The sequence below is a fragment of the Arxiozyma heterogenica genome (assembly GCF_036370985.1).
Source record: "Arxiozyma heterogenica strain weizmannii chromosome Unknown scaffold_6, whole genome shotgun sequence".
Lineage (NCBI taxonomy): Eukaryota > Fungi > Ascomycota > Saccharomycetes > Saccharomycetales > Saccharomycetaceae > Arxiozyma > Arxiozyma heterogenica.
Genome location: NW_027042659.1, coordinates 95,946 through 112,508, shown reverse-complemented (window position 1 = coordinate 112,508; position 16,563 = coordinate 95,946). Strand labels below are relative to the sequence as shown.

General features: G+C 30.7%; 6 protein-coding genes across 6 annotated transcripts; 2 read left to right on the top strand and 4 right to left on the bottom strand.

Moving 5' to 3' along the window:
- Positions 1 to 74: 74 nt before the first annotated feature.
- On the bottom strand, positions 75 to 2,231 carry SGV1 (cyclin-dependent serine/threonine protein kinase SGV1; the record flags this gene model as incomplete). The annotated part of the gene is made up of 1 exon (XM_064860983.1): positions 75 to 2,231. The coding sequence occupies one exon, from the start codon at positions 2,229 to 2,231 to the stop codon at positions 75 to 77; it is 2,157 nt and encodes a 718-aa protein (XP_064717223.1).
- A 542-nt stretch (positions 2,232 to 2,773) lies between these two features.
- ORC4 (origin recognition complex subunit 4) lies at positions 2,774 to 4,636 on the bottom strand (the record flags this gene model as incomplete). The annotated part of the gene is made up of 1 exon (XM_064860982.1): positions 2,774 to 4,636. The coding sequence occupies one exon, from the start codon at positions 4,634 to 4,636 to the stop codon at positions 2,774 to 2,776; it is 1,863 nt and encodes a 620-aa protein (XP_064717222.1).
- A 1,772-nt stretch (positions 4,637 to 6,408) lies between these two features.
- On the top strand, positions 6,409 to 10,992 carry MMS1 (Mms1p; the record flags this gene model as incomplete). Its single annotated transcript, XM_064860981.1, has 1 exon — positions 6,409 to 10,992. One exon carries the CDS (start codon positions 6,409 to 6,411, stop codon positions 10,990 to 10,992), a length of 4,584 nt encoding a protein of 1,527 aa, XP_064717221.1.
- Positions 10,993 to 11,183: 191 nt separating this feature from the next.
- On the bottom strand, positions 11,184 to 11,522 carry MRP2 (mitochondrial 37S ribosomal protein uS14m MRP2; the record flags this gene model as incomplete). The annotated part of the gene is made up of 1 exon (XM_064860980.1): positions 11,184 to 11,522. One exon carries the CDS (start codon positions 11,520 to 11,522, stop codon positions 11,184 to 11,186), a length of 339 nt encoding a protein of 112 aa, XP_064717220.1.
- Positions 11,523 to 12,036: 514 nt separating this feature from the next.
- Positions 12,037 to 12,852, bottom strand: MET16 (phosphoadenylyl-sulfate reductase (thioredoxin); the record flags this gene model as incomplete). The annotated part of the gene is made up of 1 exon (XM_064860979.1): positions 12,037 to 12,852. One exon carries the CDS (start codon positions 12,850 to 12,852, stop codon positions 12,037 to 12,039), a length of 816 nt encoding a protein of 271 aa, XP_064717219.1.
- Positions 12,853 to 13,675: 823 nt separating this feature from the next.
- JIP5 (Jip5p) lies at positions 13,676 to 15,133 on the top strand (the record flags this gene model as incomplete). The annotated part of the gene is made up of 1 exon (XM_064860978.1): positions 13,676 to 15,133. The coding sequence occupies one exon, from the start codon at positions 13,676 to 13,678 to the stop codon at positions 15,131 to 15,133; it is 1,458 nt and encodes a 485-aa protein (XP_064717218.1).
- Positions 15,134 to 16,563: the final 1,430 nt, after the last annotated feature.

Genomic DNA, 16,563 nt, shown 5'->3' with positions numbered 1-16,563 from the left:
TGCATCCAAGTTTCGTATATTTTATTATATCAGAAAAAACTGTAAACAATTAAAATTTCTATACATTATTAAGACTAATAAAAATCGGCCAAATTGGCGTCAGAATCATTGTGCTCCTCATGTGCTTCTTCAGAAACATTTTGTTCATTAGAATTTTGACCTCTCTTTGTATATTTAAAACTGTATGATCTTGGTTGGTAGGATTTCTTTCTTACATTTTCTAATTCTTGTATTGGATTGGCTACTACTCGATTGAATAGAGATGCATTTTCTTTACTACGTACTTGGTTGGAAATTGATTTGGTGGGTTGATATCTAGATGTTACAGGTGGTTGAATGCCTATAGACGATTGACTGCTTTGTTGTCTAGATGTGGTATTTCTAGGTAAGGATACTGAATTATCTGCTTTAGGTAGTTGACGATTAATAATGTTTTTATTATATCTGCGGTAATCCTGTTGTGGGTACCTACTATTTTTTTCTATTTGTATAGGTGTGTTACTGTTATTATTATAGTTGTTATGATATTGGTTAAAATTGGTAGTTGGACGACTGTAATTTTGATTTTGGTGATACCTATTTTGATTATTTTGAGTATTAGAATAGCCTACAGTTTGCTCTTCATTTTTATATTGATATCGACTAGCTGGATTCGAAGAGACAGATGTATCATTATTAAAAACGTTATATCTTGATGCAGATTTAAATGTAAAATCACTTTTTTTCTTTAGATTTCTATTGTAATTGCCATTTGTGGGCTGTTGATTTATCTGTTTAGCACTATTATATCGTTTATAACTTTCAGCGGATGGTGCACTGGGTACTGTAAGTGGAGTTTGAGATTTCACAGAAGATGAATCCAGAGGTTGTCCTTTTTTTGGTGCTTTAGCAGGTGTCGCAAGCAAAGCACGTTGAGCAGAGTTCTTAATACTTGTTTCTTGGTTGGGTATTGGTTCAAATATATGCCCCTGTGGAGCAGTAGGAGCTTTCTGTGACATTGTTTGATGCATTTCTTCTTTATATCTTTTAATATCAGCTTCATGACTTTCTTCGCAGGGTAAGATTAATCTTTCAGATGGCAAAGGTTCTTCCTTAAAGAAAGGGTCTAATTTGGCTGCCATGGTAGTATATCTTTTCATAGGATCCAACGCAAGTAATTTTTCTAAAAAATTCAGGCCTGTATTATCTAAATATTTACCAAATCTTTCTCTTAAAGTGCTTTTATAATTCGTTACTAATAATTCCTTTCCTGGTAAATACTTAGCCATCCTCCAGTCCTCCTCTGTTGGAGTCCCCATCAATTTGAAAATAACATGACCTTGATCGATATCAGAAGTACCTTGAAGTATTGGTTTCTTTTCAAAAAATTCAGCAAATACACAGCCTACCCCCCATATATCTACCGCAGTGGTATAATATTTATCACCCAGTACCAGTTCAGGAGCTCTGTACCAACGAGTAACAACAACAGATGTATATTTTGCTCCGCTTCCAGCGCCACCCGGGTATTTTAAGTTTGGGGGTGGCCCATAATATAATCTTGCAAGACCAAAATCTGCTATTTTTAGTATCCCGTTATGATCAATTAAAATATTTGCTGTTTTGATATCTCTATGCATAAATTTGGAACAATGAATGTAATTTAAACCTTCTAAAATCTGTAACATCATGTTTTTGATATCTGACATTTGCAAATTCATTCTTGGATTATGTAGAACACCTGAAAGATCAGCTACCATATATGGAAGAATCATATAGAAATTTTTACTTAGTTTAGGGCTACTAGGATCATTTTGTGATAAAATATGAGTCTGTGTATTGGATAAAGGAGGGAAATCGTAAACCATTTCAAGAAGTTTAATTACATTACGGTGGTTCAACTTCTTAAGAATGGTAATTTCTCTTTGTGCAGTTATAGGGAAAAGATCTTTCTCCATATTAATAATGATTTTTTTCATAGCCACCTGTCGTTGTGTTTCTAAATGAATACCTTTATACACTTCACCAAATGTACCTTGCCCCAATTTTTCCTCCTCTTTATAATGATTTAAGAATTTGGTGCAACCATAAATCTTCTCATCTTCTCTAGCTTTCAGTTGTATAAAAGAAATACCTGTTTTATCATCTATTTGAACTGTAGGTGTCTGTTTGACTTTACCTATTTTATACTTTCTTATTCCATTAGCACTTATAGTAGACCCATTTAAGGGATGTGTAGATTCTTGTGACATATTCAACTATTATGGAGCAATGCAAAATAAAAAATAAGATAGAATCAGGTTTATCAATAGTCAATGAAAAGTAAATATATATCAATTTTAATTGAGCTGGTCACTTATGGTCCTCAATATATAGTTATGGTCAACCAAAATTTTACTCTAATCTTATTAGTGGGGAATAATTTTAGCACTATTGTGCCTTTCTCAATGCAGAATTAGGTAACTGATAAATGTGGTAGAATTAATGCATTTACTATTATTTTTCTTTTTGTATTTCTTGCAATTGTACATGAAAGTAAAACATGAAAGTATAAATTAATGAAAAAACAAATAATAGTGTCGTGAAAAATGATCTTATTGTTAGTATCGGAGAACAAGAATATTTTGATACACAACAATATATTAAACAGTGAAGCTAATGATCAGCAAATATTTGTTAATTATCAATAGTTCTGGTATTAAGGAATTACCAATGTTATCAATATTCCATTCCAATAAAAAAGAAAGAACAAAAAAGGATGGAAATATTAAAATGAACAAATAATACGGATTATTCATAATTGAGTCCAGGAATAATATATAGATGAAGAGGGGACAATCCTTCTTAATTCTTGTAAAGTTACCTGGTTTTGGTAAACTCTTAAATCAAACGGCATGTTAGTACCTTGTAGTGTATAATTACTTGCATAGAATACAGCAATTGCAGATTCTCTCAGCCCAACTGCACCCCTATCGGTGAGGAAGTCCAGTGCTTGTAAAGTTTCCCAAATATTCTTGATATCCTTCTTAGACCACAATTTCATCGAATGTTCAAAGATATTACTATTATTAAATAAAGTTGTGGTTGAGGAGGACGGTATCATACTATTCATTAGTTTTACCATAGATTTGTATTCTGAATAAGTTAAATTGAAGTTTGTAGTATCATCTTTAGTTTTTAATGCTACACGGCAAGAACAGATCAATATAGCTAATTCTAGATTAGATAGCGATTTGACTCTTGCTGAAAGACTAGATTGTAATTGATTTACATTATACTTGGTAAACAACTCCATGCTCTGGAACATATCTTTCAAGTCTTTGAAACTTGTAGCTTCAACTATTAATGGAGTAATACCATTTCTGAAAGTAATTAACGATTTAAAGGTTTCATAGTTTATTTTAATATTTTGAAACAATTTTGAATCCTCATCTTGTAATAATATTTGAATAAAAGTTTTCCATTCCTTTACATATTTAATATTTTTGTAGTTGTCAATTCCTTCCATTGGAACTAATTGTTCCTCTATAGCCAACTTAAAATTATCTAGTGAATTGATTTTGGGTATATAAATAATCCTTTGTGAAAATCTACTTTTAACTCTTTTTTCCAATAATTCCAAAATGTTTAATTTTGTAGTGTTTCCAAAGATACATACTGGTACTCTAGCATGTTCAACCATATCAAATAAATTATACAATAAAGTTTGTCTCACGGGGCCGGCAAATGTATCAATTTCATCAAAAATAAACACAACAGTGATTTTGGTGGTCTCTGAAGTTTTGCTAGTTGAAGAGGAAATCTTTTCCTTTGAAGCAGAATCTAATAATCTTAAAATTTTTTCGAAAACTTCTGTTAATGAACCACTGCTAATATTGTTTGAATTATCATCTTGGTTCACGCTAACATCACTGTTATCTGTATTTTTCTTCGTGCTTTTTTCTTTTGTTTCTTCTTCCCTCTCTTTTCTCTTATTGTCTTCCAACCTAGAACTATTTATATTGATATGCGTACTATTATTCCTCTGAGAATTTATTTTTTTCAATTGATTCTCTAATTGTGTGGCAATACCATTAATTGCAGCATTTTCTGAGTGAATAAATCCATTAAGTTTGATAGTGATAAATTGGTCACGATAATCTTCAGACAGTAAATCTAATTTATAATTGATCAAAAAGGATTTGAAGCTATTCCTGGGGCCCACAGTAATAACAGAATGACTCTCCTTTTGTATAATTGATTGTTCCAAGATTCTAGATATTTCATTATAAGTGTCCTTCAAATAGGAATACAATCTAATATGTTTTGATGGCAAGGTAAGATTTAAATGCCTTAATATATATTCTTTAAATTTCACAAAATCTTTAAAATCATCTTGATCTTTAAGAGAGGATTCAACACCAGTTGTAAAAGTTTCATTTTCACCACTCAATAACTTTTGAACATAATCCTTTGAATAAATAGTCTTGTTATTCTCTCTCTTTTGTCTTTTTAAAATAGGTAAAGGATTAAATCCTACAAGTCTAGTAGATGTTTCGTCTATTTCAGTGGAGTTATTGTTTCTGTGAGACATGGATCTTTTATTCGGTTGGTCAAGACTTCCGGAGATATTAGTTGCCCTCTGTTGCTGTTGCTGTGGTGGTTGTTCTTTTGTCATACTAGTAGTGACTATAATCAGGCATTAAATAAAAAAAAAAAAAAAAGAAAAAGGGAAAAAATAGATAGAATGAAAATATCAAAACTAACTAACTAACTAAGTGGTAAAGTTTAAGTGTGTGTGTGTATGTGTGAATTATTTACAAATTAGATACGTAATCTATTCTGATCCTTTTTTATCTTTCCAATAGGAGAAGAACGATTTCGATTCGAAATACTCGTCGTCATATAATTCTTTTATAAATTCCTGCCTTTTTATCTTTCAAAATCTAAGAAGTTAAATGAAGGTGAGTTATGTGTCATTTTGTACGACAAAGAAATTTATCATTGATGATAGTCAAAAAAAAATAATGATAATAATAATAATAAAAGAAAGATTGGCGGCTAAATTCAAATATTATTCTTATGTATAAAAAGACAGGAGAAGTGACATCCCAGACCCTTTAAACAAGTAGATATGCCTGGTAATGGTTTGTTTTCTATGAAATACATAAATACTGAGTTAAAAAAAATTTTGAGAGAGGAGTTTGTGTGTTTCTTTATTCCATTTAGGATGAAAAAACTATGGCTACTAAACCTCCAGAAATTTTTTTTTCTTTTATTGGTAATAGGGTATGGTAAGAAAATGTTAAACATAGATTTATTTTGGTAGGGAGAGGATAATATGGGGCCCTACAACAAAAAAAAGTTCTGTGCACCTTTAATAAACAATAAATAATTATTTAGGAAGATTTCTATTATTAATTATTTCATTTCACTAAGAGGTTATACAAACCACAAAAAAAAATATAAGGATAAGGTGGTTCAAACCAATGTAAAACATAGTATCTTTCTTTCCTGAAGACAAAATGGACTGGGTATTAATTTTATTATTGTTATTAATGGAATGAATAAAATGATGTCAATTACCTGGCCTTGGTTTTCAACAATAAAGGATCTTTTTAAAATAAGACCTTCTATAAAACCATCGTCTAAAAATGTTTTGGTGCTAAGTTCACACATTATTCAAACTAATGTGATTTTCCATCGTATTCATTTTCCTTTTTTCAATATTTAGATCTTACTTCGAAATGTTGACCTGCTGTTTTACTTATTAAAAATTGAAATTTAAAATTGATACATGTTTTAGGGAAAATGTGAAAATATTTCCTTGTCCATGCTGGTTTGAATATAAGTACTTTAATTTTTTTTTTAAAAAAAGTACACAGATTTTCATTTTCATTTGTTTTTTTTACATCACATGAAAGTTTCTTTTTTTGAAGCATCAAAAAATTATGGTGATTTGAAGATTGAATCAACTTTATTCCTCTACAACTTTACTTATAAGATATCATAGATTTTTGTTGCCCTTCTTTCCATCTGCTATGTTTAACACTCTCATTTAATTCTCCCTTCAATGACCACTTTCTCTGATTTTTAATTATCACTTTCCGCACATTTTTTGAGTCTTTATTTTCTTTTTTTTCTGTGCATTTAATGATTACATTTTAATATAGTAAATGCAAGAAAGAAAGAAAGTAGAAAGAATAAAGGTAACCGAAAAAGAAAAGTTATAAAGGAATAAAAGAATCTTTTAATATTAACAATTCAATAACAATAAAATCATATAAATAAAGCAAGATAACATAACAAGATTAGCACATGTTTTAATTACAGTTTCAATCGCCTTATACTTTCAGCTAACCGATAGCTTCAACGTTCTAATTTTCATAGTTTAATTTTTATTTTAGTCCGTTTCCCTCAGAGGTTCAGCCAAGTAAATGAAGTAATACAATGCAAAGCTTATATTCAACAGATTCTTTCAATTTTGAAAAAGTGCTTGAACCAGACTATTTGACAATTGAAGATTGTGTAAATTATTCCAAATTTTGGAACACTTTAAATTTCAAGGATATGCCTGGAGAGCGAGAACAAGGTAAACATGAAATTAAAGCTGAAGTCTTGAATTTACAACACTATCACAAAGGTACAGTAGTTAAATGGTGTTTCCCCTTCAGAGTAATAGATAAAAAACGATCATTTTTAGACTTAAGTAAAGTATCAGATACTATATCATGGACCAACACTAAAATAGAAATGTTCAACAAAACTCATGATCCAAATCCAGAGAATTTTGAACCGGAACTGTTATACAGTTCAAGTTTATTAGTTGGTGACAATTTCATGCAACTTGCAAATTCTAATATTGTTAATCGAATACATGGTGGGATCGTCGACTGTGAACTGTTCGATTTTTTTGATGATCCGACTCCTCAATACCATTACCAAAATTTACTTTTAGTAATACAAAGAGATGGTACTTTGTTTTCCGTCATGCCACAACTTTATGCATATCCATTAAAAGAAACTGATTTAAAAAAGGTTAATATTAAGACAAAACATGCTAAGAAGGCTCACAATACAGGTTCCAGTGACACCTCTCACACTATCAGCACTAACAGTAACAGTCGTAACAATGCACATGATTATATTACAGATCAGATAGATATTACAAATTTGCTCAATAATAATAATGTTAATTATAATGATATCCTTACACATGACGTTACTGGTAACGTAAGCTTTAATGATACAGAATATGCCACTAACAATAACAATAAAATAACCAATGATACCACAAATAATATAGCTACTGCTAATAATGATAACTTTGAAGATGCGAACCTAAACGATAATAACATTATTCAAGAAAGTGATAATACTAATGATATTTATGTTATTAGAGACCGTGTTATCCATAATTTTAATAATAATAGTTCATCTTTTTCTTGGCATTTAAATTGCTATGATAATAGAGAAGATCTTCAAGACAGTGGTGATAATATAAACAGTGATAATGTTTGTTATCAAGGAGATAATTATTATAGTCATTATGATAATGACAATAACTCCGCTGATGAAGATGAAAATAACGAGAGTGAAGATAATGCTGATTACAAGCATCCTTTGAATAGCGATAACTATACAGATCTTCTAAATTCACAAAAATGTACAAAAAAAGCCGAATCTAAAGCTATGTTGCGTAACATAAGACAGCATCCAGATATTAAATATTTCACAAATATGTATCCAAGTAACAACTGGAAGATAATTAAAAATCCAAAGAATAATAAACATTTCATATTAGCTGATTTAAAATTAGGTGTTCTTAATTTTTTTAACTTTAAAGATGTTTTCTATCAGTTTGAATTAATTGAAACAATCTCATTTCATAACAATCAAATTAGGTCATGCTATTTTTTACCTACTTCAGGCAATAAATTATTCATTTCCACCGTCGTTGCAAGTAGAATGGTTCATTATTTTGTTGAATGGGAAAGGAATTCCCCAAAACAAGTTTATAAGTTGAAACATTTAGCTACATACAACGTTAGAAATTCTATCCCTATAGGCCTGGACAATATTCTATTATGTTCAGATAATAAAAGTTTATTAATAACTACAAAACAAATTATATGTGGTGATACAAATTACGTAGAATATGACAATAATATAATCCAGGGTATTAGATCGTGGTTTGATGACCCAATCATAACAAAGAAATTGATAAATATTATAAACAAGAAAAACGTATTACCAACACCGTTGAATAATGACGATCAGTGTACTATTGTGCTTACAGGTACTTCTGTTCTTTATGCAATTTTTGTTTCTGGTATTGATAAAAAACTTTACAATTTTTCTTTGGGTCGTTTTAAACAACTTAGATCTATTTACTCTGATAAACAACAAAATGATGCTAAGAATGATTCACATATGATAATTGCATTAATATTCAATAGAACAGTTCGGTTAGAGTTAGATCTCCACAATATTGAACTTGTCCCAGTATCATCCAAGAGATTTACAAATAGAAAACTCACAGAAGATAGAACAACTATTAGTTCTAACAGCGACGAAAACAATAACACAATCACTCATGTGACTTCTAAAAACGAAGTAATTTTATCAGGTAGTTCATCAATAACCCAGTTGTCAGGAAGTTCGGTTATTCCAATTAGAGAATCAAAAACTATTGGTCGATTTAAAAAAAGTTTCAGAAATTATAATTGCATAAAGATTGTTAATAAGATTGATAAAAATAAAGAAAAAAACTTATACTTAAATGCAACAAGAAACAAAGAAGTTAGTAATTATTTTAAATTTAATAACGTTGAGCAAATTTTTGAGGCTCAAAGTGATATTGAACATGAAGCTGATTGTCTATTTACAAAGAATTATGATACACATATTTTAAAAGTTACAAAACATGAAGTAATATGCATTCAAGATAAGTCTAGAACCACACTATTCTCTTCTGATTTTCCTATAGATGGCATGTGTTCTCTCTATGATAAAATGATATTATGGAACCTTTCCCATAAAAAGATATGGTTCTTTTATAATACAGATAGCATCAATCAGATAAAATGGAAAGCAAATGAAGAATTTCATGATATCATAAAACATGAAACAGAGTTCTCTTTCTTTTTGTACTACAATCGTTTTACTCCTAAATTGATAAACATTGTTGTATTTACACCGAAATATCTAATAGTACAATATTGGCAAAATGATCCAATTCAAAATTGGATAGATAAAGTTAATAACAACCAAAGAATTATTTACACAGGAAAATTTAACTCTTTTACAGTTTTACAAAATGGTTTATTTTGTGTTAAAACCTATAAAGAAATGTTTTCATGTCTTTTATATGGGAATGATTTAAGATCCGGGAAAGCAACTATGATTGATCACGAGTTATTAAATTGTAATGAGTTTGATATAGATTTAATCATTAAACCCCTACATGCTAATTATGGTATTGCTATAATTTGTCCAGATAATCTGTATCTTATTACTTGTAATGAGAGAATATCTTTTACTGATAAACCTATACAAGACACTTATTCATATGATTACTGGAATCATCATATCATTAGTTTAGAAGAAGTCAAGTTACCTACCATAGACTCATATAAAAAATCCTATCTTTTAGATGTGGAAATATATGAAAGTGGTAAGAAAAAGATAATGTGTCTATTGTATGACACAGGACTACAATGTATCGAGACATTATACCTTACATGGAATAAATACACTTATCTTTTACAAAACACAAGAAGTAAGAATAAATTATTTACAAACCTTGAAAATTTAAATAGAATATTAGTCACTAACTGTGATACTAATGAGTGGTATTTATTAAATATTCGAACTGGTAAGATTAAAATATTAAACAACGAAGTACTAAACGTTTCAGACGGAAAAATACGGAACGTATTACAATATCCTATTAGTGATGATAGTAATAATATTAATAAAACAAAGTATTGCTCATTATTAGTTATGTTTGATACAATGATTAAACATATTAAACTAAATGTCATTAAAAATGATACCAAAGTAATTGAGATGTGTAAACATTCATTCAACGGTTTCTTACACCGTGAATATAGTATTTATGCAAATACAGTAACTTTATTAGAAAGAGAAATTGACAAAGAAATATTTCATAAAATAAGAGTTAATGCAAATGATGGATCCATTGAATTTCTTCATCAGTTTTCTTTGAAAATGAAATCTCCCACGAAACATTTTATTACTGGTTTAAATTATATAGTACTTTCAGGTGAATCTGAAAATAGACCCTTATTCGTTATAATATATCACATATATAACGTGTCTGGAGCTTTAACAGAGAAGTTTTTACTTGATAATACCTTAATTGAAAATTTAAAATACCCTTCAATCTACAAACTACTAAAAATTGCTAATGACATGCTATTGGTAATCTATGAAGATGATGAAGACAACGATGTTAGATCAAAATTAGACATCATCAAATTGACAGACAATATAATGCACAGATCAAAGAAAGAACAACGAAAATTGTTTTATTCAGATGTATTAAAAAGTTATGATGATCCTGATGTAGTCTGTTTCTGGAGTTACATGGTCAATTCGTGGTACCTGTATATTACAAGCTTCTGTGGTGAGGATAGTGCCAAAAGGTCATATCTCTATACAGATCATATTCAATTACCATTGTTTGGATATGGACCTCACTTCAAAAGAACATCTATATCACTTGATAAGAAAGTTTTAGATGCGAAATATGTGAATAACCGATTATTTGTCCTTTGCCATGATCAGACTGTTTTGCAATTTGGTCCTAATGAAGATTTATTTGATTCTAAGCGTGGTGTTCTTACTATCGAGCAAAATAACAAAGATGAATCACCATTTACTAAAAACTATGGTTATGTAAGTCCTGATAGCGATTTAGATGTAAATAATATAGAGATTCTTTATTCTAACATGGATTTTTCAAGTATTGATCCATGGGGAAGACTAATACTAAGACATGAACCATAAACATTATCAAATTATCAACCTTTCGAGGATTAACTATATCATATGCTATATTCGAATATTGGGAATATATATATATATATATTATAAGTACATGGTTTATGATAAATAATATATACAGATGGACAGAACGTATTGTAGCGGAAGTAAAGAGGAGAAAGAGAGAGGGCTTAAAAAAATATACAAATCCAAAATCACCAAACACCTTTCTTTACCCCTGGCAATTCACCGTTTAAAGCTTTACTTCTAAATTGTTGTCTACATAATCTAAAGTCAGAGATAACATGACGAGATGAACCAGATGCAATACAACGATTCTTAACTTGAGTGAAATGGGTGTAGTTGGGTAATGCATTCAACTTCAACTGTGCTTGTAGTCTTGTCTTTGATGGTAACATCGTATTCCTTGCCATATATTTCAGAGCTTTTGTCAATAATTCATATTCTTTAAATTGTTGTCTTTTGAAATTGTCTCTAATAATATGAACGGTATTAAATAAAGGAGGTAATTTAGTTTTAACAGGAAATCTCATCTTGTATCGTTTGGATCTTGTTGACAAAATTTATTAGGAAATACGTTACTTGTACTGATTATACAAAGTTTTGTTTCTCCTTAAAACTCAAGACACACCCAACAACAGGCTTTTAAATTGTTTCTTCAAACCGCTTTCTTTATACAATATTCATCCTTTATCGCAGAATAAATTAAATTCAATTAAATTTAATTTATTTTACTCCATTTTTTTTTTTTTTTTTTTTTTGGATGTATAGGATGAATATACATATATATATATCTTTAATTTCCAAAAGACCTGTTCTTAAACTGTACCAGTCCCTTTTCCCCTACACACACACACAAAAACAACGTGCTGACTTTGATGTGTTGCACATGCTCATAACAAATGAATCCATAAGAAGTCTACACCTCCCATGTGTGTATTGTGATTAACAAATATTGTTGGAACTGTATTTAAATGTACATATAAATCTGTATATAAAGGGTACACAGAGTATGTGTGTGATCTGTAAGATCTGTTGTGTTATCTGTCAATCACTATTCTTCTCCTTTAAGAATTGAGCAAATTTGGAAATTTCATGGATACCGCATTCTGTCTTTGCCTTTCCCTTCCATCTGCCAGCTCTTTCGTCCTCGTCTTCGGTAACAGGTTGTGTTGAATGATAGTCCCCGATGGATCTATACCCATATTGTAACAGTTCATTCTGTGGGACATTATTCCTTTCAATATATGCGCTCACTTCGTCAAAAGTCCACAACATCAATGGATTAATCTTTAGAATCCCATTTATCTCATCAACTTCCACGTATTTCAAGTCTGATCTAGCTGCCCCCTGCGATCTTCTTCTACCAGTGAACACCACAGTCACATTCAATTCTTTATAAGCACGCGATGCAGGTTCCACTTTAGCTAAGAAATCGTATTTCAGATCATCTTTCTCCCATAGCATATCACCATACTTGTCAGCGAATTCTACTTCTGAATTCAAACCCTTTGGCTTAAACACGTTGATTTGGGAATTGTAAGGGGTATAATACTTCTCTTGAACAATTTTCAAAAGATCCAAGGTTTGTGGGAAGTGGTGCAATGTGTCAATAAAAATTAGCGGTACAATAGGATACAAGTCACTGTTCTCTTTGTGTAATCTAGATAACATGTCTATTGTGGCCAATCCAGTCAAACCAAATGCTGTGGTTTGAAATAGATGTGGGAAGGTAAGAATAGACCATTTCAAGATCTCCTGTGGTGTGTCCAAATTAGAAAGGCATTTGTTCCAATGATCCAATTGTTCCTGTGTCACTGTGATGTTATTATTTAATTGGTATATCCTGTTAGAGTCAGACATGTTTTTTTCTATGTATCAGTTTTCCTTCTTTTTCGTTTCTGTGATTGTGTACTTAAGCCATCACAATATATATATATATATATATATAAAGTATCTTGATAAGATAAGAGACAAATAGAAATAACTACAAAGACACAGAATTATAAAGTGAATTAGTTAATATTTTTATATCTAATTTTTACACTTTGTCACACACACTCACCCAGCTTTGCTGTTACAGGAATAAACCTTCTACAATTGTGTATGAATCATCCACAAGACACATAGACACATTGCAGATTGTTATATGTTTCCACGTAATAATTTCTTTACTCTTTTATCTACTTCTCTTTCTTCTGTAATTGTGACTGTGAAAAGAAGTAAAACTGTGGGTCACATGACCTGGAGGAGAGAAAAGAAAAAAAATAAACAAAAGATGCTGAAGTTGTGGGTATCTGGATGTATTTTTTGTATCCTGCAGGTTGTCAGTTTTAGGGTTGAGGATCTGCGAATTTTGATTTTTCTTTTTCTTTTCTAGGGTTTAATTTCATGATAAGATATTTTGCCCTCTTTTTTCTCTTTTATTTTTTTTTTTTTTTTTTTTTCATTTATTTTTTTAAAGAAAAAAGAGAGAGAAAACGGCTCATCGCATAAAAAAAAAAAAATAGAATTATTATTACTATTAAAGAATCGATAAACTTTTAAGAATACTAAAATGTGAATTTAGAAAATGAGTGTATAGAAAAGTCCTTTAAGTTTTTTTAACCAAAAGTAGCCAATTCAATTCAATTCAATTCAAAATTCTTATCTTTTTGCATTTTTCAATTTATTAGATCAAGGTGAGATGGGTAAAAAAAATTCAAAGACAAAAACTTTAGAAGAATCAAAAATAACTCCACTTTTACAATGGAATTCAACGCCAGATTCCTCCTTTTTCCAATTCGTAGCACATCCGACTAAACCTATCCTGTATTTTGGTCTATCTAGCGGACACATCTTCTCTTACAAATACGATTTAAACCATCTATCTCCCGCCTCCAAAAACCCATCTAGCTCACCTCACGGCTACCCGGAGGTAAATATAGGCGAAACAATCCCCGGTTTGCAAATCTTGTGGAAGACAAAGAGACACAAATCTAGTTTACATGGACTAACTATAAATTCCAATGGCCGGTATTTGTTCTCTGTAGGTAACGACAACATCATTAAGAAAGCAGATTCCCTGACTGGCCAGGTGATCAAGAAAGGAAAACTGCCTGAGGATTGGCAACCATCCACTAAGATAACAGTCACGGATGATGTCTTGATCCTTGGCAACGAAATAGGTGATGTTCTTGTCCTAGATCCAACCAGTTTACATCTTAAGAATAGGATTAATAAGATCCATTTCGGCGACCCAATCAACGATATTTTCCAGTTTGTCAATAGATCCAAATATAAATTCATCTCTCTGGGTCAAACCACGTTAGCATATTGGGATACACACAACAAGGACAAAGAAAAGATAATGCTGAGTGACGATCAGGAAGATGAGATCCTTTGTGGTTGTTTTGTGGATAACGAAGAGAGTAACCTGAAAGGCGAGACTCTGGTATGTGGGATGGGTGAAGGTATTCTAACTGTTTGGAAACCCAAAATAAACGACTTGGAAGACCAAATGTCACGGATCAAAGTATGCCCGAAGGAAAGTATCGACTGCATTATTTCCACTCTACAAGACGACAATTGTGTTTGGTGTGGTTGTTCTAATGGGAAATTATATAAAGTCAACATTAAAAGCAATAGAATTATAGAGATTAGAAATCATGATTCAGATTGTATGGACGAAGTAAGCATGATAGACTTAGATCATGAATATAGAGTAATTAGTGGTGGCATGGATTCCATAAAGTTATGGCCGGAAGTAACTGACACAGAAAAAGAAGAGGAAGAAGGAGAAGAAGAATCAGGTAGTGACATCGACTCATTCTCAGATAGTAGTGATAGTAGCATTGATGATAATAGTGATATAGATGACAGTGATACCGATAACGGTTCTTCGAATGAAGAAGAAACTTTGGTTGGTTTGTCCAAGGAGGAATTATTAGCAGAATTAGATAAAGATTTAAAAAATGTTAGTGACAGTGAGGAATTAGAGAAGAACGAAGATATAAACTTGAATAACGATAATATATCAAGTAAACGTAGACGCAAGGACAAAACGAAGGAAACGAAGAACAAAAGACAAAAGAAATCACAATATCCCAAAAAGAATAATCAAGGTAACAACAATCATGGCATTCTTAAGTTCGAGGGATTGTAACGTGCTATCCAGAATAGTGACATAACCATGTCAGTTATAACTGTTTTTTCATCCTACTTATAATAACCATATCATACTCATAAAATATATCAAGAATAGGAATACTATATAGAAATAACATGTGTAATATCTAATATAAATTATCATCATACTTATCATTTTGTGTATTATTCAAAACGTTTGAATTGTCATAACAAAGAAGAATTAGAAAATATTGAAAATCCACGACGTCAAGAACCCATCCATCGAAAATAAAACAAATAAAAAAAATTAAAATAAGAAGGAAAAAAAAAAGGAAAAGAAATCACAGAAAACACATTTCTTTCTAATGACAGTGAGGAAAGGCAGGATTTGTGCATAATAATATCAAGTCATCACACATCCACACCAACACCAAAACCATCTGATATTTCTAATTTTGGTTGTGGTTAGCTTTAAGTGTATTATACTTTTCTACAAGTCTCAAATCTGCTACATAGTTAAAGATATATCCCTTTTCCCCTGCTGTCCCCTTCCTCAGGACTTTTACATATAACATATAGACACAATCACCTCACATATATACAAATAAAAGAAAAAAAAAACAAATAAAATGAAACCTGTAGTATCGGTATGTAATTGATTCCAGCTGTCGTCTAGCTTGTTCGTATTATTAAGCATACTCACATTTTGCATTATGTCCATTCTCTAATATACTAACAACCAAATACATTTATATATATATCTTCATATCTTCTCCCCCATTTTTAACTTTTATTTTTATTTTTAGTCCGGTAAAGCATGGTTCTGTACCATATTGTCTGCATTTGGGGTAGTGATACTTAGTGTCATTGCTCATTTATTCAATATCAACCACGAAGGTTTTGTAGGGTCAATTAACCAACCAGAAGATGGACCAGCGTATGTATTAAACAAAAAGAAAAGTATCAAAGAGAGATATGAACCGTTAATTGAATTTAATTCATATCCTTGTCTTCTTTTTTTCTTTTATACTAACCAACGTTTATGTCATTTTGTTTCATTCTGAAGATTAGTGGATACCTGGTAAAAGGTTGGACATAGACATTCATAATAGATTTCTAACCCCTGCCAGTGCAATAGAAATGTGTCTTGTCTCCTCATACCTTAATGTCTGCTGTTCTTTTTTCGATGTTTACAACTCCCATATACTTTTAATATCATTTTTTTTCTACAGTGTGGCACATACTATCTACCTTGCAGCATTAGTCTATTTAATATTCTTTATCTTTTGTGGGTTCCAAGCCTATTTAACAACAAAGAAGTCATCTATCGAACTGCGTTAATAACTTTCATCTACTCCAATCATTTCAATATATATATATATATATATATATATGCAAATACATATACATATCCATACACGCGTACATACGTATTTATTCAAGTAACAAACTATTAATGTATCATAT